This window comes from Cucumis melo, chromosome 12 (assembly GCF_025177605.1).
Source record: "Cucumis melo cultivar AY chromosome 12, USDA_Cmelo_AY_1.0, whole genome shotgun sequence".
Classification (NCBI taxonomy): Eukaryota; Viridiplantae; Streptophyta; class Magnoliopsida; order Cucurbitales; family Cucurbitaceae; genus Cucumis; species Cucumis melo.
Genome location: NC_066868.1, coordinates 4,283,903 through 4,310,167, shown reverse-complemented (window position 1 = coordinate 4,310,167; position 26,265 = coordinate 4,283,903). Strand labels below are relative to the sequence as shown.

At 37.4% G+C, this 26,265-nt stretch overlaps 1 protein-coding gene across 1 annotated transcript; it reads left to right on the top strand.

The window, feature by feature from the left end:
- The first annotated feature begins 7,373 nt into the window (after positions 1-7,373).
- LOC127144398 (uncharacterized) lies at positions 7,374-13,329 on the top strand. Its single transcript, XM_051080307.1, is given in 6 exon segments — positions 7,374-9,152; positions 9,383-10,375; positions 10,463-10,833; positions 11,085-11,287; positions 11,290-12,517; positions 12,519-13,329. Coding segments are annotated over 6 exon segments (5,385 nt in total).
- The last annotated feature ends 12,936 nt before the right edge of the window (positions 13,330-26,265 follow it).

The following is a 26,265-nucleotide window of genomic DNA, read 5'->3' as shown; positions in this document are numbered from 1 at the left end:
TCACCACCTATTTAGGACTGTGCAGTCCGACGGGACGCCAGTCTAGCATGGATATAGATATGATTCGAGTGATTCGACGGGATCCTCGCAGCCCGATTGTCTTAGTGCTTCCCCCGGGTTCACTACAGACCAGTATGTCCTAGGTGCTCCCCCGAAACACCGAAGACCAGATTTTTGTTCCTACGGGAGCACATGTTGCACGTGTTCCGGAACGTGCCAGAGATTGGGTTCCATTTTCAGGACTCTAATAGGAAACTAACAGGCACCTAGTGGGACTAGTAGTGTGGGTCCCTTACTGAGTATTTTATACTCACTCTCTCCATGTCACGTTTTTCAGGTAGAGGCCGAGGTAGGGGCAAAGGCAAGCTGGCGAGCGACCAGAAGTGACCGTGGCGAGCCATAGGTATTTTTGCTTCCGCTTACACCCCGTTTTAGACATTTAGTACTTGAGTTTTATTTTCTTCCTTGTTTACTATTTCATTTCTTTAAAAGTAGATAGGACCCGAGTAGGATATTAAATTTTTATTTATATTTTGCACATTACTCTGATTTTATTTTATAAATAAAATTCTGAGGTTTTATTTGTTTTCACTAAACTTTTTGACTTAAATCATGCTATTTACATCTAGTAATGACTTCGGCTCAATATAAGGAGTTGGGTCGTTACAGTTGGTATCAGAGCCCAGTGTTTTAGGTTCTGTAGTCTGACTTACGATGTAAGTCTTGGTTTTGTTTTGGATTTATTTTAACCCTATCGCTATACGGTCCTTTGTCACTCGCCAGGTTTGTCTCAAAGCCTTGCTAATGTTAAGATTATAATCTTGCCTGAATAGACTAGACATAGAAATCTGAGTGTTATGTTCTTGTGGTGAAAAGTTTTTGTTGGTGAAATTTAGGGAGAATGCTGCCACGTAGAGGTGCACGCCGAGGAGGTGGTAGGAGAAGCAGAGGAGCCGGTCGTGGCCAGTCGGAGGAGCAACCGGCTGTGCCGGCGGTGGACCCTAACGCACCAGTCACCCAAGCAGATCTCGCCGCAATGGAGCAGCATTATCAGGACATGCTGCAAGCTGCTCTAGCGCCTTTCCTCACTGCCCAGCAGAATCAGGCCGCCCTTATTCAGGCCCAGACCGCCATTCCTTCAGCCCCGGTGGAAGCTCAGCCAGTGCCAGTTCAACTGTCGGTTGAGGCCAAGCACTTGAGAGACTTTAGGAAGTATAATCCTAAGACTTTTGACGGATCCATGGACAACCCCACAAAGGCCCAATCGTTGGGTAGTGCTTTGTCTGTTTCTACTCCATCTGGGGAGGTCCTGTTGTCTAAAGAAAAAATAAAAGGCATGTCGGGTAGAGATAGCGAATCATGTGTTAGACGTGACCCTACTAGTGTTAGACATGCAGGATTTTGATGTGATTTTAGGCATAAATTGGTTGTCAGATAACCATGCAAGCATAGACTGTTTTAGTAAGGAAGTCGTCTTTAACCCTCCCTCTAGGCCTAGTTTCAAATTTAGGGGGGCAGGCATTGTATGTGTACCCAAGGTCATCTCAGCCATGAAGGCTAGTAAACTACTCAGCCAGGGTACTTGGGGCATCTTGGCAAGCGTAGTAGATACCAGAGAGTCAGAAGTTTCCCTGTCCTCCGAACCAGTGGTAAGGGAGTACCCTGATGTTTTCCCCGACTATCTTCCAGGACTTCCGCCTTCCAGGGAGATAGACTTCGCCATTAAGTTAGAGCCAGGCACTGCTCCTATCTCAAGGGCTCCTTACAGAACGGCTCCAGCCGAGCTAAAGAAGCTGAAGGTACAGCTGCAGGAGTTGCTGGATAAGGGTTTCATCCGACCCAATGTGTCACCTTGGGGAGCCCCGGTATTGTTTGTGAAGAAGAAGGATGGGTGGTGTAGATACCATATTTTGGCCATTTATTTTTACATTTACTTTACTTTATTTTATTACTTTATTTTATTTATTTATTTTTATTAAATTAAGTTGATTTGAATTTGAATTTATGTTTTTAAAAAAAAAAAAAGAAAAAGGAAAAGATAACAGTAATTAAATTTCATATCTTTTTCCTGTTTTATCTCAACCACTTCCAGTCCTACGATTTTCCTTCTCTCCACGATTCTTCCTCTCCACGTTCCCCCTCTCCACGATTCTTCCTCTTCACGATCCTCCCTCTCCACGATCCTCCCTCTCCACGATTCTTCCCACTTTCCCACTATCACAAACACGATCTTCATGATCTGGCAATCTTAAAAAAAAAGTTATCATCTCAGTGCCCTATAAAAAACAGAGAAAAAAGAGAGAAAGGGAGATTTCTTGATTACTAAAAAGAGAGATTTAATTTGTTTTTTTATTCAGCCAAGGTAAGGGAAAAGCAAAAAAAAATTATTCAGCCAAGGTAAGTTTTTTTTATTGTTCTTCCATTCTTTAGATTTAATTTGTTTTAATTCGTTTTGATTTTATTCCTTCGTCAAATTTTACTGTACTGTGTTTAATTTTTTTTTAGGTTTAGGGTTAGGGTATTTTAATTTTGTTAGGTTTAGACCAATTGAGTCTATATCGTTGTTTTGTATTCTAATTTTGTTGGGTGGAACTTGCATCAAATTTTGCCTAGGTTGTACTGTGTTTAATTTTTTTTAGGTTTAGGGTGTTTAATTTTGTTAGGTTTAGACCAATTGAGTCTATTTCTCATTAGCCTATGTATTCTATTATAATTTTGTTGGGTTAAACCAATTGGATATTATTGTATCAAATGTTGCCTAGGTTGTACTGTCTTCAATTTTTTTAAAAATTATGGCTCTTTAGGTTAAACCAATTGAATATCAATAGAATAGTGTTACATCAAATTTTCCACTGTGTTTAATTTTGTTAGGGATACTATCACATCAAATCTGCTCGTGCTACATCAAATTCCCTATGCTTTAAATTTGATTTAAAGTAAGCAATTTGATTAAAGTTTATTAAATGTAGGGTTTAATTTGGTTGTTTTACTGTTTATTAAGTATGTTTGATATTGATTGATTAGATTGGTTGAATGGCAGAGTACTTATTTCAGCACTGTATATTATTTACTTTCCAAATATTATTTCTCAAACATTATATATTTCTAATATAGTATATTATTTCCAATATTTTATTTTTGAATGTGTAGATATTATCTCCAACTTTTATTATTTGGCTACATATATTGTTGGTTGTATTATTTGTCATATTTGCCAACTATTTTATACTGTATTATTTGTCATATTTGCCAACTATTTTATACCGTATTATTTATGAGAAAGAGTAATGTTCATTTATGGTTAAAATTCCATAAATACATGAAATTTCTCAATTTTTAAAAGTTAATACAATTATTTTTAAATAAAGTATATCTAACAATTTTATATTTTAGAATGGGACTGAGTAGTGTTTTCTTTAGAATTCATTAATTCTTTAGATACATGAAATTTTCCATTAAAGGTCTATGATGGAGATCAAAATATCAAAGTTTGATATTTTAATATTCTTGAGGTAAATAAAAAATTATTTTTAAATAAAAATTAAATTCTATTTTTCTAATGGCTCTCATGCCACCCATATAATCATTAATTCAGACTTAGTTTTTTTTAGTGATGAATTGATAACCATGGGACATTTAAAAAATATCAAACAAAAAACTATGTTTTGTGAACCTCGTTAATTTAGTTTAAAAGATAAATTTTGGTAATCATTTTTATGGGTGTTGTAGGGTGCTAATACCTTCCCTACACACAACTTGACTCCCGAACCTTAAATCTGAATTTACGTAGATCAATTTTTTTGTGGTGACCAATCACACCTTAATATGATTGGTGGCGACTCCAAATCTTTTAAATATTAAAGATTAAATGATGGGGGATGTCGGCCGCTTCGCGTTGCGATCACGTTGCAACAGCTTGGTGACTCCACTGGGGACTTTGAATAATGTGTAAGATAGTCGAGCCGTTACATTTTTTATCTTTTATTCTTATTCTATTATAATTCATTGGTTCACTTAATTATTTATTTTTTTTGTATGAAATATTTATACTATTTTTATTGGTACATTTATTTTAAATTAGTCATCATGCATTTTACACACACTCCCAAGCCCTCTACCCAGGCTACAACCTTTTAGGATTAGAATTGAGGATGGAGTAGTGTTGACCTTCGAGGGGTTTCGACTTTCGTGCAGGCACATGAAAAGTTCTCACTCAGATTAATTCTTTTGTTATTTTTTGAAATAACATTGGAATAAATTTGAAGGCCTTTTTCTTCTAGGAGTTTAGATGATACCAACACCATGACATTATATTTTGACATATTTTTATCTAAAAGTTAAATTGTCCAAGTTATTTTTATTTTTTTTAAACAAAGTTTTGCATTTTTCTAAAATTTTTAAATCATACATATTTCTTTGTTTTCAAAAAAAAAAAAAAAAGATTCAATCACAATACTGATTTGTTAAGAAAAGCTTGATTTAAATAATTATTTATTATACATTCTTTAAAGGAGAGTAGTGTTTACATTGTAAAGGTACATGAAAACAGTTACATTTTCTAAAATTAAATAATTTATTTCTTCAAAAAATAATAATAAGGAGAATAGTGTTTACTTTCATTACGACATTAAAGTGCATGAAAACCTTATTTACTTTTTCTTATTTCTTATTTATCTTTTTTTTCTTTTTTCCTTTTTTTATTATTATTACTTTTTACTTTTTACTTTTTAATTTAATTTAATTTTTGTTTTATTAGTTTTATTTTTATTGTTTTTGTTTTATTATATCCTATTTTATTTTGTGCAAAGTGAATGTGAAGATTTTTTTTCTTTTTCTTTTTTCTGTCTTTCCCTTTGTCAGTGCAAAAAAGAAACAGTCTTGAAACACCAAGATGTCCAATATGTCGATGCATTCATCTTTTGAGTCTAAGTTTGATGAGCCAAGTGATGTTCTTAAATGGGCTGAAGAGATGCAACAAAAATTTGGGGACGATATAAACAATTCTTCCCAAATATCAGTACTATCCAGGTGTCAACTCTCTTTTATACAAAATGATTTAGCAAACCTAAAGATGATCTGGGAAGCATTGACACCTCAGCGTAGATTCATGTTCTCGAAGAAGTATGGACATATAGCAGAGTTTATGTATATACCGGTGAATTATTTTGCCTTAAAAGCCATAATTAATTTTGGGGATCCAGCATATGGTTGTTTCACGTTTGGGTCATGTGATTTACTGTCAACCATAGAAGAATATCAAGCTATGCTTAGCATGCCTCAAAAAGAAAGAGAAATTGTTTATTTCTTTAACCCTAAGCAGACAACAAAAAGGACCTTGTCAAAGTTTTTAGAAACCGTCCATGCCACAGAAATTCAAAAGTATATAAAAGTTAAGGGTGGAGAAGAGAATGTACCATTTGATTATCTAATAAAGATGACGCAAACATACATTGATGAAGACAAAGGTCTTACACTATTGGCATTGTGCATTTACGGAGCGGTGATTTTTCCTAAAGCAGAGGGTTATGTTGATAGGAAAGTGATCAAATTGTTTTTTCAAATGGAATGAGGAGTCAATCCTATTATACCTATTCTGGCTGAAACTTTTCGATCTCTTAACTATTGTAGAAATAAAGGGGAAGGAAAATTGAATTGTTGTGTTCCTTTATTATATATTTGGATACACAGCCATATCAAATTTCCCGCAGAGTTTAGGTGTCCAAGGTTAGATTTCAGTAGCCCATGGAATTTAATGCCAACACAATCAGTGAGTTTGGTATGGCAGTTTGGGATCCAACATATCCAAGGAAGGAGGCTTGGTTGTCTTTCTTTGCAAAACTGACTTCTGAAAATGTCATATGGAAGGCTCAATGGATGCCTTTAAAGGCGGTGATATATAGATGCGGAGATTTTCACAGTGTGCCTTTGTTGGGACCATGTGGAGGTGTTAACTATACACCATTGTTAGTTTTGCGTCAGGTGTGGTTCAAACAGTTTATACCACCAACTCATAATCTGTAAGAGTCTGATTTTTCATACGATCCTGAAGATTGTCAAGGAAAAAAACGTCAAGCAGTAAGCGCATGGAAATCTATAAGAAAGATAAAAGACAAAGGACATTATGAAGGAGTTACTAGTGGGTACGAGGCATGGCAGGCAAACAGAAGGAAGAATATAATAGATATCTCAAGGGAGGTAGTTGAGAGGGGAAAAGAGACAAGCTTCGAACAACCAAATCAGTGGATTGAGAAGAGCATAGAACTAGAAGAGAAAAATCGACTGTTAGAGCAAGAGAACGAGAAACTTCGTAAAGAGACAAGTCAATGGATGGATCATGCGACTTATTTGTAGAACGAACTCGAAAAGACTAAGAGTTTCTTAAAAAATCAAGATAAGTTAGAAAAGGATCTTGAGACTTTAGATAAAGAGATGAGACGAATGAATAAAGCAAATAGGAGCTTGAAAAATGAGAAGACAACATTACAAGCAACAGTGGGGTCGCAAGATGAATATATTAAAGATTTAGAAAATGGGAAGGAATATTTTCTCAAGCTTGTCAATGATTTGAATACATCAATTAGAAAACGATAAACACAAATAATGGATTTGGAAGCACAAATTCATTCTTTGCGTCAAACTGTTGATAGCCTACATCTGAAGATGGCCGAGCGCTCTGAAGAGTATGAGATACTGAAAAATTATGCCGATTTCTTACACTATCAACTTACTGCACTTCAAAATTCAAGTAAGAGGATAACACAAGAATATGAGTCATTGAATACAGATTACGTGCAAATGAAGGTTGATTATGATCTGCACACGAGAGATTTCCAAGTGCTAGTGGAACGTGTAGATCAGACAATCGAATTTCTCAGAATGGTGTCCAAAAGAGCAAATGGTTTTGCAGAATGGGCAGCTGATTTGAGAGTTAATTTTTTCTCAATGCAACCTCATGCAGATGATCTAAATAGATTCTTGAAGATGATATGCAGAGAACTGGGACATTTTGGGCATTTTCATTAATTGTTCATTTTGCTATTGACAATAGGAGTGATGTTCATTACGTTTTGTTTGTTTCTAGTTTCAGTTTGATTTCCTTTATTTTGTCCAATTTACATTATGTTTGTTTGATTAATTTTATTATTGTTGTTTGAATTTTATATATACTAAGATTTGCTTCTCTCTCTCTCTCTCTCTCTCTCTCTCTCTCTCTCTCTCTCTCTCTCTCTCTCTCTCTCTCTCTCTCTCTCTCTTTCCCCTCTTCTCCTTTACTTCAATTTTTTTTATTCTATTTTATTTAAAAAAAAAAGGAAAATATAGCTCGTCCTACTCCAATTCGTCATCCTTATAATACTAGGTATAAAAGCCGAATCATGGAAGAAAAAGATAAGGACATGGACAAAATGAGACAAGAGATTAATAATCTTGGGGAACAAGTTTCAAAAATACTGGAATTGCTTTCAATGGGGAAAGGAAAATCCGTTGTAGATACAGCACAATCAAGCAATCCAATTCAAGACACAGATGATCCTATTTATCCTCCAGGATTCACTCCATACCACATAAATGTTCCGCAGTCTCAAACCACTCAACACTATGTTCCTACGAATCCGCTATATGTTGTTCCACCCATTATCCCAGGTATAGAACATTTGGAAGCTCAGGCTAAAATTCAAGACATGGAACAAAACGAGAACACTCCGGCTAAGCAAAAGTTAGATGTTTTGGAAGAAAGGTTGCGAGCAATTGAAGAGACTGATGTCTATGGAAATATAGATGCAATACAATTGTGCTTGGTGCCAGGCTTGATCATTCCAGCAAAGTTTAAAGTTCCTGAATTCGATAAATATGATGGATCAACGTGTCCAAGGAGTCATCTTATAATGTACTACAGAAAGATGGCGACGCATATTAATAATGATAAATTGTTAGTCCATTGCTTCCAGGATAGCTTGACTGATCCAGCTAGTCGATGGTATATTCAATTAGATAATGCACACATTCACGTTTGGAAGGACTTAGCTGATGCATTTCTAAAGCAATACAAACACAACATTGATATGGCTCCAAACCATTTAGACTTGCAACGGATGGAGAAGAAGAGTTCGGAAAGCTTCAAAGAATATGCTCAACGATGGAGAGATATGGCTGCCGAGGTTCAACCACCGTTAACAGACAAAGAAATGACATCTATGTTTATGAATACCTTGCGGGCTCCATTCTATGAGCGAATGATTGGTAATGCATCAACAAATTTTTCTGATATTATTGTTATTGGTGAAAGAATTGAATATGGGATAAAACACGGGAGGTTAGCAGAGGCTACAACTGAATATGGTAGAATAAAGAAAGGAACAATATCAAAGAAGAAAGAAGGAGAGGTTCATGCAATTGGTTTTCCTAATTTAGGGAAGCACAAATCAATTTTTGGTCAGAGAAAATATGAGCAAAACTTTCCGTCATATATAAGCAATGTCTCTCATATCCCTTATAATAGCTATGTACCAGCCCATACCGTCTCTGAAACTCCAAAACCCGTTAACTCAAATTCTCCTCGACCATTTGTACAGGGTCAAGGTAGCAAAACCAATTCAGATACATGGCGGTTTGATCCGATTCCCATGACTTATACAGAGCTTTTACCTCAACTAATTCAAAATCGACAATTAGCTTCTATTCCAATGATTCCTATACAACCTCCTTACCAAAAATGGTATGATTCAAATGCTCGATGTGATTATCACGCTGGGGGAGTGGGACACTCAATTGAAAATTGTTTGGCTTTGAAAAGAAATGTGCAATCTCTAATTAATGTTGGATGGTTGAGCTTCAAAAAATCTGGTGAGAAGTCGAATGTTTATGAAAATCCACTGCCTGATCATGAAAATCCAAAAGTTAACGCTGTGGATAGCCTTGTTGAAAAGTGCAAAAATGAACTCCATGAGATAGTGATGCCTATGGAAGCACTTTTTGAAGGTCTTTTTGAAGCAGGATATGTTAGTCATGAATATCTAGACCCCAACATAAGATATGAAGGGTATGATGAAAGCAGACATTGTATATTCCATCGAGGAGTTGCAGGCCACGTTGTCCAACAATGCCAAAAATTTAGATCCAAAGTACAACAACTTATGGATTCAAAGATACTCACGGTATATAGAGGACAAGGAAAAGACGAGATGAAAGATAGTAAAATATGTGTTTTAATGGATGAAGTTTCAAAAAGAAAGATTCCTTTTTACCAAGACCTTTGACAGTTTTTTATCAAGAAAGTCATAATGAGTCAACCAGCTTCTGCAATCCTAAAAAATTCACGATCCAAGTACCGAGTCCTTTCAAATTTAAGGATCTAAAAGCAGTGCCATGGCGATATGATTGTCAGGTCATAACAGGTCCTTTAGTTGATAACATTACAGGAATCAGGGGGATAACCCGAAGTGGAAGATGCTACAAACCAGATAACTTAACAGTCCCTTCAAATGGTCTAATACTGGAGCAAGGTAGAAAAAATGAGAAAAGAAATGCGAAAGAGCATTGCAAAGACCAAGATGTGGAGATGCCTATCATTGCAAAAGATATAGAATACAAAAAGCTTGTCACAGATGAGGAAGCAAATGAATTCTTGAAAATAGTAAAACAAAGTGAGTATAAGATCATAGAGCAAATGCATCATACTCCAGCTTGAATTTCTTTATTATCGTTGTTTTTGAATTCAGAGCCTCGTCGCAAAGTGTTATTAGATATTTTGAACAAGGCACATGTCGGACATGACATTTCAGTGGAAAAGTTTAGTGGAATTATTGGAAACATTACATCTTCAAATTCCATAGTCTTCACAGATGACGAAATTCCTCCTGAAGGCTTAGGCCATACAAAAGCACTGCATATTCAATTGAAGTGCAAAGACTACGTCATTGCAAGAGTTTTAGTGGATAATGGATCAGCTCTCAATATAATGCCTAAATCTACACTATTGAAGCTTCCCGTGGATATGTCACACATAAAGTCAAGTACTATGGTTGTGAAAGCTTTCGATGGGTCACGCAGAGAAGTAATGGGTGACATTGAACTACCAGTTAAAATTGGCCCATGTATTTTCAACATAGTCTTTCAAGTCATGGAGATAACACCCACATACAGTTTTTTATTAGGACGTCCTTGGATTCACTCCGCAGGAGTGGTGCCATCCACATTGCATCAAAAATTGAAATTTATTGTTGGGAGTAAGTTGATTTGCGTGATGGGAGAGGAAGATTTCTTAATAACAAAGTCAGTCTCAACTCCATATGTTGAAGCGACGGAAGAAGCATTAGAGTGTTCTTTTCGCTCTTTTGAAATTGCTCATGCAACTATGATGGAAGCAACTGTAGATGAAGTGATAAAGCCACACAAGTCTAAAGTTGAAGTTATGACCACTAGGATAATGGGAGGTGGAGGATATTCTTTGAATAAAAACTTATAGACACTTCTAAAAATACCGAGCAATGATGGGAGGTTTGGTTTGGGCTATAAGCCATCCATATATGACAAGATTAGGCTTCAGGAGAAAAAGAAGAAAAAGCGTTTGGCAAAGCTGGAGATGAGGGAGTTTGATCCAAGTATAAAACTTATACCAGAATTATATGATACTTTCAAGAGTGCTGGTATAAGTTATTCATCAGACAACTCTAATTTGAAGGATGATTTGTTAACGAAGATGGAAAGTTTATCAGTTGCAGCAGTGGCACAAGAAGCATCATTTGAAGGCAACACAGTTTATGCATGTCCGCCTGATTTTGAGCTTAACAATTGGGATAGTGTAGATCTACCTACATTTTCAAGAGATTTTCATGAGTAATGATTAAGCTTTTATTTGTTTAAATTTTTTATTTTTCGAATGGCTCTATCCAAGGCCATAGTATTTATTTGCTTTACAACATTAATGTACTGCTTTCTTGTTATTTAATGAAATTTCCACATTTTCATTTCATTCATTCTAATTTTTTCTTCTCTCTGCTTTCTTTCTTGCATTTGCAAATTAAACACAAAAGTCTAAACCCTTTCATAGACAATATTCATAAGAATGAAGATGTTAGTAATTCCAGTTCTACCCTTGATGCCTTAATATACACTATGGAATCTGACAAGGAAAATGACGATGAAGATGATGTGGGAATATCCTCAGAATTGTTAAGAATGGTAGAAGAAGAAGATGAGGTTCTTGGTCCTCACCAAGAACTAGTTGAAGCAATCAATTTGGGTTCTCAAGAGGAGTCAAAAGAGGTAAAAATTGGCACATCATTGACCAGTGAATCACGAAAAAACTGATCAATTTGTTACGTGAGTATTCAGATATTTTTGCTTGGAGTTATCAGGATATGCCAGGATTAAGTACGGATATTGTAGTACACCGAGTTCCTTTAAAACCAGAATGCAACCCAGTAAGACAAAAGCTACGTAAAATGAAACCTGATGTACTAATTAAAATAAAGGAGGAAGTACAGAAGCAAATTGAAGCAGGATTCCTCACAGTCTCGAAATATCCTGAATGGGTGGCAAACATTGTTCCAGTGCCCAAAAAAGACGGAAAAGTCAGAATGTGCATGGATTATAGAGATTTAAATTGAGCCAGTCCAAAAGATAACTTCCCTTTACCTCATATCGACATGTTGGTGGATAACACTGCAGGATACTCAACTTTCTCCTTCATGGATGGTTTTTCAGGATATAATCAGATCAAAATGGCTGAAGAAGATAGAGAAAAAACGAGCAAAGTAATGCCTTTTGGTTTGAAAAATGCTGGAGCAACGTATCAGCGAGCAATGGTTACACTTTTTCATGATATGATGCATAAAGAAATAGAGGTGTATGTTGATGATATGATTGCAAAATCCAAGACAGATGAAGATCATACAACCACACTCCAAAAATTATTTGATCGGTTGAGAAAATATCAATTGAAATTAAATCCATCCAAATGTACATTTGGGGCAACTTTGGGAAAGCTACTGGGATTCATCGTCAGTGAAGAAGGGATCAAAGTGGACCCAGATAAAGTAAGGGCTATCATGGAAATGCCATCCCCTAAAACAGAAAAAGAAATTCGAGGTTTTCTGGGAAGATTGAACTACATATCCAGATTTATCTCATATTTAACACCAACATGCGAACCAATCTTCAAGCTCTTACGTAAAAACAACCCAGGAAAATGGAATGAGGATTGTGAAGAAGCTTTCAACAAAATTAAGCAGTATTTGCAGAGCCCACCAGTACTGATACCTCCAGCTCCAGGACGACCGTTAATCTTGTATTTAACAGTATTAGAAAGTTTCATGGATGGTGTTCTAGGACAACATGATTTATCAGGGAAGAAGGAGCATGCCATTTATTATTTGAGCAAAAAGTTTACCGATTATGAATCTAGATACTCAATGTTAGAGCGAACTTGTTGTGCTTTGGTATGGACCGCTCATCATTTGAGGCAATATATGTTATACCACACGACATGTCTTATTTCAAAAATAGATCCAATAAAATATTTTTGAGAAACTGTCATTATCTGGAAGGATTGCAAAATGGCAAGTTTTATTGTCAGAGTATGATATTGTTTATGTCACCAAAAAAGCAATAAAGGGAAGCGCAGTTGCTGATCATTTAGCTGCTCAACCAGTAGCAGATTACGAACCTATGAGAATTGATTTCCTGGATGAAAACATATTTCTAGTTGAAAACAATGCTAGAGATCATGAGACATGGACTATGCTTTTCGATGGTGCCTCAAATGAGTTGGGACATGGGATTGGAGTTGTGCTAATTTCTCCAGAAGGAAAGGTTTTCCCCCTAACGGCCAAGTTATGTTTTGAATGCACTTACAATATCGCTGAATATGAAGCTTGCATTATGGGACTTCAAGTAGCATGCGATATGAGTATTAAAAAGTTGAAAGTTTTGGGTGACTCGATGTTAGTGATACATCAAGTCAAGGAAGAATGGGAAACAAGAGATGCTAAATTGGTACCTTACAGCCAATACGTTACATAATTGTCTCAAAAGTTTGAGAAGATTTCATTTGACCATGTTCCTAAGGAAGACAATCGAATGGCGGATGCATTAGCCACTCTGGCAGTGATGTTTGATCTTAATCTTGAATTTGAACTTCATCCAATCCAAATTACAAAGCGAGATGTGCCAGCATATTGCATGAATGTTGGAAATGATAACAAGCCATGGTATTTTGACATTAAGCAATACATAAAGTGTAGAGAATATCCATATGAAGCTTCAGAAAATGACAAACGCACAATAAGGAGGTTGGCCATGAACTTTTTCTTAAGTGGTGAAGTTCTTTAAAAGAATCATTGAGAAAATGACAATAACATACAAAGATTGGCATGAAATGCTACCGTTTGCGTTGCATGGATATCGCACGTCAGTTCGTACTTCAACTGAGGCAACACCATTTTCTTTAGTTTATGTTATGGAAGCTGTTTTACCTTTAGAAGTTGAGATACCTTCATTGAGAGTTCTCATGGAAGCTAAGTTAGATGAAGCTGAATGGATACGGGGTCGTTATGAGCAGTTGAATTTCGTTGAAGAAAAAAGGTTGGCAGCATTAAATCATGGGCAACTTTACCAAAAGAAGACTAATGCGAGCATACAATAAGAAAGTGCATCCTCGAAGCTTTCGAGAGGGAGATTTGGTATTAAAAAGAATACTTCCGTTTCAAAAGGATCATCGAGGAAAATGGACTCCTAATTATGAAGGTCCATTTGTAGTGAAAAAAGCTTTTTCAGGAGGAGCTCTACTTTTGACTAGAGCTAAGGTTGATGTCTTTTCGAATTTGGTTAAATCGAGCCCAGATCTGAAGCTGAGGCCGAAGCCTGTCTATCAGGTCCTTTATTTATCAAACCTAGTCCTAGAGCTAAGGTTGATGTCTTTTTAAATTTGGTTAAATCGAGCCCAGATCTGAAGTTGAGGCCGAAGCCTGTCTATCAGGTCCTTTATTTATCAAATCTAGTCTTAGAGCTAAGGTTGATGTCTTTTTGAATTTGGTTAAATCGAGCCCAGATCTGAAGCTGAGGCCGAAGCCTGTCTATCAGGTCCTTTATTTATCAAACCTAGTCCTAGAGCTAAGGTTGATGTCTTTTTGAATTTGGTTAAATCAAGCCCAGAGCTGAAGCTGAGGCCGAAACCTGTCTATCAGGTCCTTTATTTATCAAACCTGGCCCTAGAGTTAGGGTTGATAAACTTTTTAGTTCCCTCTCTAAAAAATAAATATCTATTTTCAGGACGGACAAAGGGGGGCAAACTGTAGATACCATATTTTGGCCATTTATTTTTACATTTACTTTAGTTTATTTTATTACTTTATTTTATTTATGTATTTTTATTAAATTAAGTTGATTTGAATTTGAATTTATTTAAAAAAAAAAAAGAAAAAGGAAAAGATAACAGTAATTAAATTTCATATCTTTTCCCTGTTTTATCTCAACCACTTCCAGTCCTACGATTTTCCCCCTCTCCACGATTCTTCCTCTCCACGTTCCCCCTCTCCACGATTCTTCCTCTCCACGATCCTCCCTCTCCACGATTCTTCCCACTTTCCCACTATCACAAACACAATCTTCATGATCTGGCAATCTTAAAAAAAAAAGTTACCATCTCAGTGCCCTATAAAAAACAGAGAAAAAAGAGAGAAAGGGAGATTTCTTGATTACTAAAAAGAGAGATCAGTTAAAAGGGAAAAGCAAAAAAAAATTATTCAGCCAAGGTAAGTTTTTTTTATTGTTCTTCCATTCTTTAGATTTAATTTGTTTTAATTCGTTTTGATTTTATTCCTTCGTCAAATTTTACTGTACTGTATTTAATTTTTTTTAGGTTTTGGGTTAGGGTATTTTAATTTTGTTAGGTTTAGACCAATTGAGTCTATATCGTTGTTTTGTATTCTAATTTTATTGGGTTAAACTTGCATCAAATTTTGCCTAGGCTGTACTGTGTTTAATTTTTTTTAGGTTTTGGGTGTTTAATTTTGTTAGGTTTAGACCAATTGAGTCTATTTCTCATTAGCCTCTGTTTTCTATTCTAATTTTGTTGGGTTAAACCAATTGGATATTATTGTATCAAATGTTGCCTAGGTTGTATTGTGTTCAATTTTTTAAAAAAAATTATTGCTCTTTAGGTTCAACCAATTGAATATCAATAGAATAGTGTTACATCAAATTTGCCACTGTGTTTAATTTTGTTAGGGATACTATCACATCAAATCTGCTCGTGCTACATCAAATTCCCTATGCTTTAAATTTGATTTAAAGTAAGCAATTTGATTAAAGTTTATTAAATGTAGGGTTTTATTTAGTTGTTTTACTATTTATACCGTATTACTTATGAGAAAGAGTAATGTTCATTTATGGTTAAAATTCCATAAATACATGAAATTTCTCAATTTTTAAAAGTTAATACAATTATTTCTAAACAAAGTATATCTAACAATTTTATATTTTAGAATAGGACTGAGTAGTATTTTCTTTAGAATTCATTAATTCTTTAGATACATGAAATTTTCCATTAAAGGTCTATGATGGAGATCAAAATATCAAAGTTTGATATTTTAATATTCTTGAGGTAAATAAAAAATTATTTTTAAATAAAAATTAAATTCTATTTTTCTAATGGCCCTCATGCCACCCATATAATCATCAATTCAGACTTAGTTTTTTTTAGTTATGAATTGATAACCATGGGACATTTAAAAAATATCAAACAAAAAACTTTGTTTTGTGAACCTCGTTAATTTAGTTTAAAAGATAAATTTTGGTAATCATTTTTATGGATGTTGTAGGGTGCTAATACCTTCCCTACACACAACTTGACTCCCGAACCTTAAATCTGAATTTACGTATATCAATTTTTTTTGGTGACCAATCACACCTTAATATGATTGGTGGCGACTCCAAATCTTTTAAATATTAAAGATTAAATGATGGGGGATGTCGGCCGCTCCGCGTCGCGACAGGTCAATGTGCCTTTGCATTGACTACAGAGAGCTGAACAAGGTGACAGTTAAGAACCGCTACCCCTTGCCCAGGATTGATGACTTGTTCGATCAGTTGCAGGGATCCACTGTCTTTTCCAAGATCGACTTGCGATCCAGCTACCACCAGTTGAGGATCAGGGACAGTGACATTCCTAAGACGGCCTTCCGTTCGAGATACGGACATTACAAGTTCATTGTGATATCTTTTGGTTTGACTAATGCTTCTGCGGTATTCATGGACTTGATGAACAGGGTGTTTCAAGACTTCTTAGACTCATTCGTCATAGTTTTCATTGATGACATCTTGATTTACTCCAAGACTGAGGTTGAGCATGAGGAGCACTTGCACCAAGTTTTGGAGACTCTTCGAGCCAATAGACTGAATGCCAAGTTCTCCAAGTGCGAGTTCTGGCTGAAGAAGGTATCTTTCCTTGGACATGTGGTGTCCAGTAAGGGAGTTTCTGTGGATCCAGCAAAGATGGAAGCGGTTACCAATTGGCCTCGACCGTCTACAGTTAGCGAGATTCATAGTTTCCTGGGTTTGGCAGGTTACAACAGGAGGTTCGTGGAAGACTTCTCACGTATAGCCAGCCCCTTGACCCAGTTGACCAGGAATGGAACCCCTTTTGTTTCGAGCTCAGCTTGCGAGAGTAACTTCCAAGAGCTTAAGCAGAAGTTAGTAACTGCACCAGTCCTGACATGGCTCAATGGGTCAGGAAGTTTTGTGATCTACAGTGATGCCTCCAAAAAGGGACTGGGCTGTGTGCTGATGCAGCAGGGTAAGGTAGTTGCTTCTGCCTCCCGTCAGTTGAAGAGTCATGAGCAGAACTACCCTACCTACGACCTAGAGTTGGCAGCAGTGGTTTTTACACTAAAGATATGGAAGCACTATCTGTACGGTGAGAAGATACAGATTTTCACGGACCATAAGAGCCTGAAGTACTTATTCACCCAGATCGAGCTGAACATGAGACAGAGGAGGTGGCTCGAGTTGGTGAAGGACTATGACTGCGAGATTCTGTACCACCCAGGTAAGGCAAATGTAGTAGCTGACGCGCTGAGTAGGAAGGTTGCACATTCAGCAGCACTGATCACCAAGCAAGCCCCCTTACTCAGAGATTTTGAGAGAGCCGAGATTGCAGTCTCAGTAGGAGAGGTTACCTCACAGTTGGCTCAGTTGTCAGTACAGCCAACCCTGAGACAGAGGATTATTGTCGCTCAGTTAAATGATCCTTATTTGGTCGAGAAACGTCATTTGGTAGAGACAGAGCAAGGTGAGGACTTCTCCATATCCTCTGACGATGGCCTTACGTTTGAGGGACGCTTGTGTGTGCCGGAAGACAGTGTAGTCAAGACAGAGCTTTTGACTGAGGCTCACAGTTCTCCATTTACCATGCACTCTGGGAGTACGAAGATGTACCTAGTTGCAACATTGTCTTTTGAACAATTAAATATTAAAGGTAAGTTTCCACACTAGAACTCTAATAAAAGGCAAATGAAAGAAGGAAAAAAAAGTAGTAAAAGTAAGTTAGGGATGAAAATAGATAAAATTAGCTGAATATAATTTAATAAATAGGTGATATACTGAAATGAAGTTGCAATTAAAGTACCGTTTTCACTCATCTTTATTTCTATTAGTAACCTCCCTCATGCTTACACTCACTATCACTCTATTTATTTTTATATATTATTGAGTAACAGTTAATTTTTTTTTATTAGTATGATGTTTTGAAATAATACATCAAACATACGTAGCTATTCTCTAATACCACTACCTTACCAACTATGGTTGGCAGATATCCCATGAAACAATAAAGGATAATGTTTTTGCGAGTTGGATGGAGTTTATATTTTTAAAATAAAGGCTTTAATAGATATTTCTTAAGCAATTATTCATCGTAAAGAAATTACAACAAAAATTAAAGGCATGGAAGCACTTTAAAGATTTAGTTCCGAAAATAAATCTTTTGTATTCAATTATTATAATGTGGTTGACGCATCAAATCATTTCAAATGAAAATTAGGGGGGTTAGAAGCACAAGTGAAGGTACAAAGACATTTATGAGCTCCAAAGCATACTGCAAAATCTACATCTTTAAGTTGGCTATTACACAAATAATAACATTGTTCCTTGACGCAAGTCCTCGCATCAGATAATGGTAGATCTCTATAGCATTTCTTTGGTGGCCATACTATACCTTGAACACTGCTAATCATCATCTCCTCTCCTACAATACAAACCACCAAAAGACAAATATTTCTTAATACGTTACTAACTTACATATTTTTACTGCATAACTAATTAAATTTATTAAGAGACTTAATCATGAATGAGTTATAAGACAATTACTTGTTAACATGTATCTATTTTATTATCTATTGATATCTTTTTCTCCTACAAAAGAAGTTCCATTTCATTGGATCTCAAGTATACACCGAACATCTTTGGTTGCTGATGTATTTTTTGAAGAGCTATTAATTAGGTGAAACAAGTTGCATAGACTTAAACTTTCAGTATTGTACATGTCTATTTCATGAAATATAAATGTATTCAAATTGAATATGTATAGTCCCAATGAGATAAACTAACTTTGATTGAACACGATATTCCAATGTTGTAATGATGGAGAAGAAGTTGCTTACCACTAAAGATGAGGAAAAGAAGTACTATAGCCAAAATAATGTTTGACTTCATTCTTTTTCAAATACTTGTAGTTTTTTCTCTGAGATAAAATCTTATGAATACACAAGTAGTGATGTTCTTTTGATGATTGATATGTATGTGTATATATACACACAATGTAACTATTTTCCCTCATGCTAATTAATTTGTTTTATTGTCACTTCATGCTAATTAATTTAGTGTACAATATTTATTGTATTGAATTATATTCTTTTTTTCGTGTAGGGAACAAATTATTGTTTTTTTGCTATATTTATTCATATACATAATTAACTTTCTATGTAATTGTGTAAAATCTTCCAAATTCAATTTATTTGGTAGTCATCGCTTTTTATTGTTTTGTTATTTTAGTCCTTAAATTTGTTTATTTAACATTTGTAATAAAGAAAAAATTTATTCGAAGTCTATCAAAAGAAAAATGATTATATGGATTCAATTCCTGTAAAGGTTCGATTCTATTAGGTATGCAATTTATTTATCGACCAAATATATGTTTCTTACTTCTATTGTTGCGTCTTCTATTTTCATGCATTTTTTATAAAACCAAATGACCGATAGAACTCCCAATGAAGACTAAAGTAGTATTTTTTAATATATACATAGAAATAACAACATATAGTAAATAAAATGAAAGGGTGGATGTAACACCCCAAATATTTAAGGTAATTTTGTTACTTAATTATCTTGAATAATGATTACATTATTATGGGTGTTAGATTAGTTGAAATTGAATGATAAGAAATTTATTTGGTGTAATGTGTTGGATTAATTAAGTATATATATGGAAATACATATTTAAATAAAACTTTTGGAATTTGGTAAGGAATTCGTCTTTATCCCTCCCTCTGGGTCTAGTTTCAAATTTAGGTTGGCTGGCGTTGTATGTTTACCCAAGGTCATCTTAGCCATGAAGGCTAGTAAACTACTCAGCTAGGGTACTTGGGGCATCTTGGCAAGCGCAGTAGATACCAGAGAGCCAGAAGTTTCCCTGTCCTTTGAACCAGTGGTAAGGGAGTACCCTGATGTTTTCCCCGACGAGCTTCTAGGACTTTCACCTCCCAGGGAGATAGACTTCGCCATCGAGTTAGAGTCGGGCACTGCTCCTATCTCGAGGGCCCCTTATAGAATGGCTCCAGCCGAGCTAAAGAAGCTAAAGGTACAGCTGCAGGAGTTGCTGGATAAGGGTTTCATCCGACCCAGTGTGTCACCTTGGGGAGCCCCAGTGTTGTTTGTGAAGAAGAAGGATGGGTCGATGCGCCTTTGCATTGACTACAGAGAGCTGAACAAGGTGACAGTTAAGAACCACTACCCCTGCCCAGGATTGTTGACTTGTTCGATCAGTTGCAGGGAGCCACTGTCTTTTCCAAGATCGACCTGCGATCAGGCTACCACCAGTTGAGGATCAGGGACAGTGACATTCCTAAGACGGCCTTCCGTTCGAGATACAGACATTACGAGTTCATTGTGATGTCTTTTGGTTTGACTAATGCTCCTGTAGTATTCATGGACTTGATGAACAGGGTGTTTAAGGACTTCCTAGACTCGTTCGTCATAGTTTTCATTGATGACATCTTTATCTACTCCCAGACTGAGGCGGAGCATGAAGAGCATTTGCACCAAGTTTTGGAGACTCTTCGAGCCAATAGATTGTATGCCAAGTTCTCCAAGTACGAGTTCTTGTTGAAGAAGGTATCTTTCCTCGGACATGTGGTGTCCAATGAGGGAGTTTCTGTGGATCCAGCAAAGATCGAGGCGGTTAGCAATTGGCCTCGACCGTCTACAGTTAGCGAGATTCGTAGTTTCCTGGGCTTGGCAAGTTACTACAGGAGGTTCGTGGAAGACTTCTTACGTATAGCCAGCCCCTTGACCCAGTTGACCAGAAAGGGAACCCCTTTTGTTTGGAGCCCAGCTTGCAAGAGTAGCTTCCAGGAGCTTAAGCAGAAGCCAGTGACTGCACCAGTCCTGACAGTGCCCGATGGGTCGGAAAGCTTTGTGATCTACAGTGATGCCTCCAAAAAGGGACTGGGCTGTGTTCTGATGCAGCAAGGTCAGGTAGTTGCTTATGCCTCCCGTCAGTTGAAGAGCCATGAGTAGAACTACCCTACCCACGATTTAAGGCTGGCAGCAGTGGTCTTTGCACTGAAGATATAGAGACACTACCTGTACGGTGAGAAGATACAGATTTTCACTGACCATAAGAGCCTGAAGTACTTCTTCACCCAGAATGAGCTGAACATGAGGCAGAGAAGGTGGCTTGAGTTAGTGAAAGACTATGATTGTGAGATTCTGTACCACCTAGGTAAAGCAAATGTAGTAGCTGACGTGCTGAGTAGGAAGGTTGCACATTAAGCAGCACTGATCACCAAACAAGCCCCCTTACTCAGAGATTTTGAGAGAGCCGAGATTGCAGTCTCAGTAGGAGAGGTTACCTCACAGTTGGCTCAGTTGTCAGTACAGCCGACCTTGAGACAGAGGATTATTATCGCTTAGTTAAATGATCCTTATTTGGTCGAGAAGCGTCGTTCGGTAGAGACAGGGCAAGGTGAGGACTTCTCCATATCCTCTGACGATGGCCTTACGTTTGAGGGATGCTTGTGTGTGCCGGAAGACAGTGCGGTCAAGACAGAGCTTTTGACTGAGGCTCACAGTTTCCCATTTACCATGCACCCTGGGAGTACGAAGATGTACCAGGACTTAAGGAGTGTCTATTGGTGGAGGAATATGAAGAGAGAAGTGGCCGATTTTGTTAGTAGATGTTTGGTATGCCAGCAGGTGAAGGCATCTAGACAGCGGCCAGCCGGGTTGTTGCAACTCTTGAGTGTGCCAGGATGGAAATGGGAGAGTGTGTCGATGGACTTCATTACGGAACTGCCCAAGACCCTAAAGGGTTATACAGTGATCTGGGTTGTTGTCGACAGGCTCACGAAGTCAGCCCACTTTGTTCCAGGAAAATCCACTTACACTGCCAATAAGTGGGGACAGTTATATATGACGGAGATAGTGAGACTGCATGGAGTGCCCGTATCCATCGTTTCAGACAGAGATGCTCGTTTCACATCGAAGTTCTGGAAAGGACTTCAACTTGCATTAGGCACGAGGTTAGACTTCAGCAAAGCTTTTCATCCGCAGACCGATGGACAAACAGAGAGGCTGAACCAGATTTTGGAGGACATGTTGAGAGCCTGTGTGCTAGATTTTTCAGGGAGTTGGGACTCCCATTTGCATTTGATGGAGTTCGCCTATAATAAAAGCTATCAGGCTACTATCGGCATGGCACTATTTGAGGCTCTGTATGATAAATGTTGTAGATCTCTCGTCTGCTGGGGCGAAGTCGGTGAGCAGAGGATGCTAGGTCCCGAGTTAGTTCAAACCACCAATGCAGCCATACAGAAGATCCGAGCTCGTATGCTGACAGCACAGAGCAGACAGAAGAGTTATGCTGATGTACGACGTAAGGATCTCGAGTTTGGGGTGGGAGACATGGTCTTTCTGAAGGTAGCACCTATGAAGGGTATTCTGAGGTTCGAGAAGAAGGGGAAGTTGTGTCCACGCTTCGTAAGGCTGTTTGACATACTGGAGCGGATTGGCCCCATGGCTTATCGCTTGGCGTTGCCCCCATCTTTTTCTACAGTGCACATGTATTCCATGTCTCCATGCTGATGAGGTATGTTGAAGACCCGACGCATGTGGTGGACTTCGAGCCACTACAAATCAGTGAGAACTTGAGCTACGAGGAGCAGCCTGTCGAGATCTTGGCAAGGGAAGTCAAGAAGCTCCATAGCCGAGAAATTTCACTGGTCAAAGTTCTTTGGCGAAACCATGGAGTTGAAGAGGTCACGTGGGAGAGAGAAGAGGACATGAGAGCCCAGTACCCCGAGCTGTTGGAGGATTAGAACTTTCGAGGACGAAAGTTTTCTAAGGAGGGAAGGTTGCAACGCCCCAACAGATTGGTTTTTATTTTATCGTCTTAAGAGTAATTATGGAAAATTCGAATTTATTTGAGGATCTTGTTTATTTTGACTGATGATTAATTAAGGTTTAAAGTTAATTATTTTTTATTGGATATAATTTTTATTTGGAAATAAATTGGTGAAGTTATGTGTTAAGAGTAAGGTTGGTTGGTTAAGGGAGAGTTGTGAGGATTTAATTAAGGAAAAGAAAGAAAGAATTATTATTTTAAAAGGAGAGAAAAATGGGGGGGATTTGGTGAGATTTGGAGGAGGAGAGAGAAGGTGGAGTTTTGGGTGTTTAAATGAACCTTGGGACCCGTATACCAAAAATAAAATTTTTGGAAAAGAAAAAGGAGGGAGAAACCTAGAGAAATTTTGGAAGAGAAAAAAAAACCTTAGCAAGTGCCGCCCCCGCCTCCGCCGTCGCCGAGCGTCGCCTTCAGTCAGACACCGCGTCGGACGTTCCTGCAAGTCAGCCGAAAAGATCAGCCGACCCGCGCTGCCAGCCGCCCGAGTCCGGAAGCCGTGTGCCGCGCCCCGTCGCTCGATCCGTCGCATCTCCGCCCCGCGCTCAAACGAACTGCTGCCAAGCACCGCGTCTCCTCCATCGGCACGCCGTCGCATCCCAGCCCCGTCGCTCGACCCGCATCATCCCTTCACGACCCGAGCTGTACCGTCTGCCGCAGTCGATTCACGTTTTCGACCCGAAAAAGAGACGCACGCCCTCGACTCGGAACCCGACCCGCGCAGCCGCTCTGCGCCGTCGAGTCGCGCCGCGTGCACCAGCAAGCCGAGTCGCGCCTCCCTTCTGCCGCAAGTCGACCCACACGCGTGCAGCACCTGCACCGAGCCGAGCCGCGCCTGCGCCCAAGCCAAGTCGGTCCCTGTTTTCCCAGCCAAGCCGCCAAGCCTTTTAAGCCACCTAATTTTTAGTCCTTTCCCCAAGTGTTAGTGGTAAGTTTTGGTAAGTCAAATGGGTTTCTTTGCATACCCAGACGAGACTTGAACTTCAACCTAAATAATTTAATTTGGACTAAATTAAATTATTTCTTTTAAGGAACACCTTGGACCAATTGACCTGGAGCGTTGGATTTCTTCAGCAAGGGCAAGCGTTGCAACCTCGACCTAGGGTAAGTTGTCTCAACTATATTTTTGGGTCTGAGCTCATTTGGTGAGTTAATCATGAAAGTTGGCGTATTGAACATTTAGGACCTCGCTGCTTGGAAAGCACATTTTCTGGTCGTTAGGACTCATCGAGCAAATCTTCAGGTAAGAGATTTCTACAACTAGTTCTGTGATTAGAACCGTGAGACCGCATACACCTCCAGTTATGCATGTTAAGGACTAGATTGTATAACACATGTAATTAATGAGAGCATGATGTGATTGATGATGTGGTTATATGATGGCATGGTAATGTGATGACTGACTTGTTGTAACCGTATGTTGGATATTGTGATGAGATGCGAGATGATGATTAGACTGATATGATTACATGATGATGTTATGTATATGTATGCTATGGTTAGGGTACCTGTTAGCGTAGCCTATTAGAGTCGTACCTGCATGGGTGTCCTTCGGAATCACCACCTATTTAGGACTACGCAGTTCGACGGGACGCCAGTCTAGCATAGATATAGATATGATTCGAGTGATTCGACGGGATCCTCGAAGCCCGATTGTCTTAGTGCTCCCTCGGGTTCACTACAGACCAGTATGCTCTAGGTGCTCCTATGGGACACCGAAGACCAGATTTTCGTTCCTACGGGAGCGCATGTTGCACGTGTTCGGGAACGTGCCAGAGATTGAGTACCATTTTCAGGATTCTAATAGGAAGCTAACAGGCACCTAGTGGGACTAGTAGTGGGTCCCTTACTGAGTATTTTAGTCCCTTACTGAGTATTTTATACTCACTCTCTCTATGTCATGTTTTTCAGGTAGAGGCCGAGGTAGGGGCAAAGGCAAGCTGGCGAGCGACCAGAAGTGACCGTGGCGAGCCATAGGGATTTCTGCTTCCGCTTACACCCCGTTTTAGACATTTAGTACTTGAGTTTTATTTTCTTCCTTATTTACTATTTCATTTCTTTAAAAGTAGATAGGGCCCGAGTAGGATTTTAAATTTTTATTTATATTTTGCACATTACTCTGATTTGATTTTATAAATAAAATTCTGAGGTTTTATTTGTTTTCACTAAACTTTATGACTTAAATCATGTTATTTACATTTAGTAATGACTTCGGCGCAGTATAAGGAGTCAGGTCCTTACAATTATTCACCGTAAAGAAATTACAACAAAAGGCATGGAAGCACTTTAAAGATTTAGTTCCGAAAATAAATCTTTTGTATTCAATTATTATAATGTGGTTCACGCATCAAATCATTTCAAATGAAAATTAGGGGGGTTAGAAGCACAAGTGAAGGTACAAAGACATTTATGAGCTCCAAAGCATACAGCAAAATCTACATCTTTAAGTTGGCTATTACACAAATAATAACATTGTTCCTTGACGCAAGTCCTCGCATCAGATAATGGTAGATCTCTATAGCATTTCTTTGGTGGCCATACTATACCTTGAACACTGCTAATCATCATCTCCTCTCCTACAATACAAACCACCAAAAGACAAATATTTCTTAATACGTTACTAACTTACATATTTTTACTGCATAACTAATTAAATTTATTAAGAGACTTAATCATGAATGAGTTATAAGACAATTACTTGTTAACATGTATCTATTTTATTATCTATTGATATCTTTTCCTCCTAGAAAAGAAGTTCCATTTCATTGGATCTCAAGTATACACCGAACATCTTTGGTTGCTGATGTATTTTTTGAAGAGCTATTAATTAGGTGAAACAAGTTGCATAGACTTAAACTTTCAGTATTGTACATGTCTATTTCATGAAATATAAATGTATTCAAATTGAATATGTATAGTCCCAATGAGATAAACTAACTTTGATTGAACACGATATTCCAATGTTGCAATGATGGAGAAGAAGTTGCTTACCACTAAAGATGAGGAAAAGAAGAACTATAGCCGAAATAATGTTTGACTTCATTCTTTTTCAAATACTTGTAGTTTTTTCTCTGAGATAAAATCTTATGAATACACAAGTAGTGATGTTCTTTTGATGATTGATATGTATGTGTATATATACACACAATATAACTATTTTCCCTCATGCTAATTAATTTGTTTTATTGTCTTTTCATGCTAATTAATTTAATGTAAAATATTTATTGTATTGAATTATATTCTTTTTTCGTGTAGGGAACAAATTATTGTTTTTTTGCTATATTTATTCATATACATAATTAACTTTCTATGTAATTGTGTAAAATCTTCCAAATTCAATTTATTTGGTAATCATCGCTTTTTATTGTTTTGTTATTTTAGTCCTTAAATTTGTTTATTTAACATTTGTAATAAAGAAAAACTTTATTCGAAGTCTATCAAAAGAAAAATGATTATATGGATTCTATTCCTGTAAAGGTTCAATTCTATTAGGTATGCAATTTATTTATCGACCAAATATATGTTTCTTACTTTCATGGTTGCGTCTTCTATTTTCATGCATTTTTTATAAAACTAAATGACCGATAGAACTT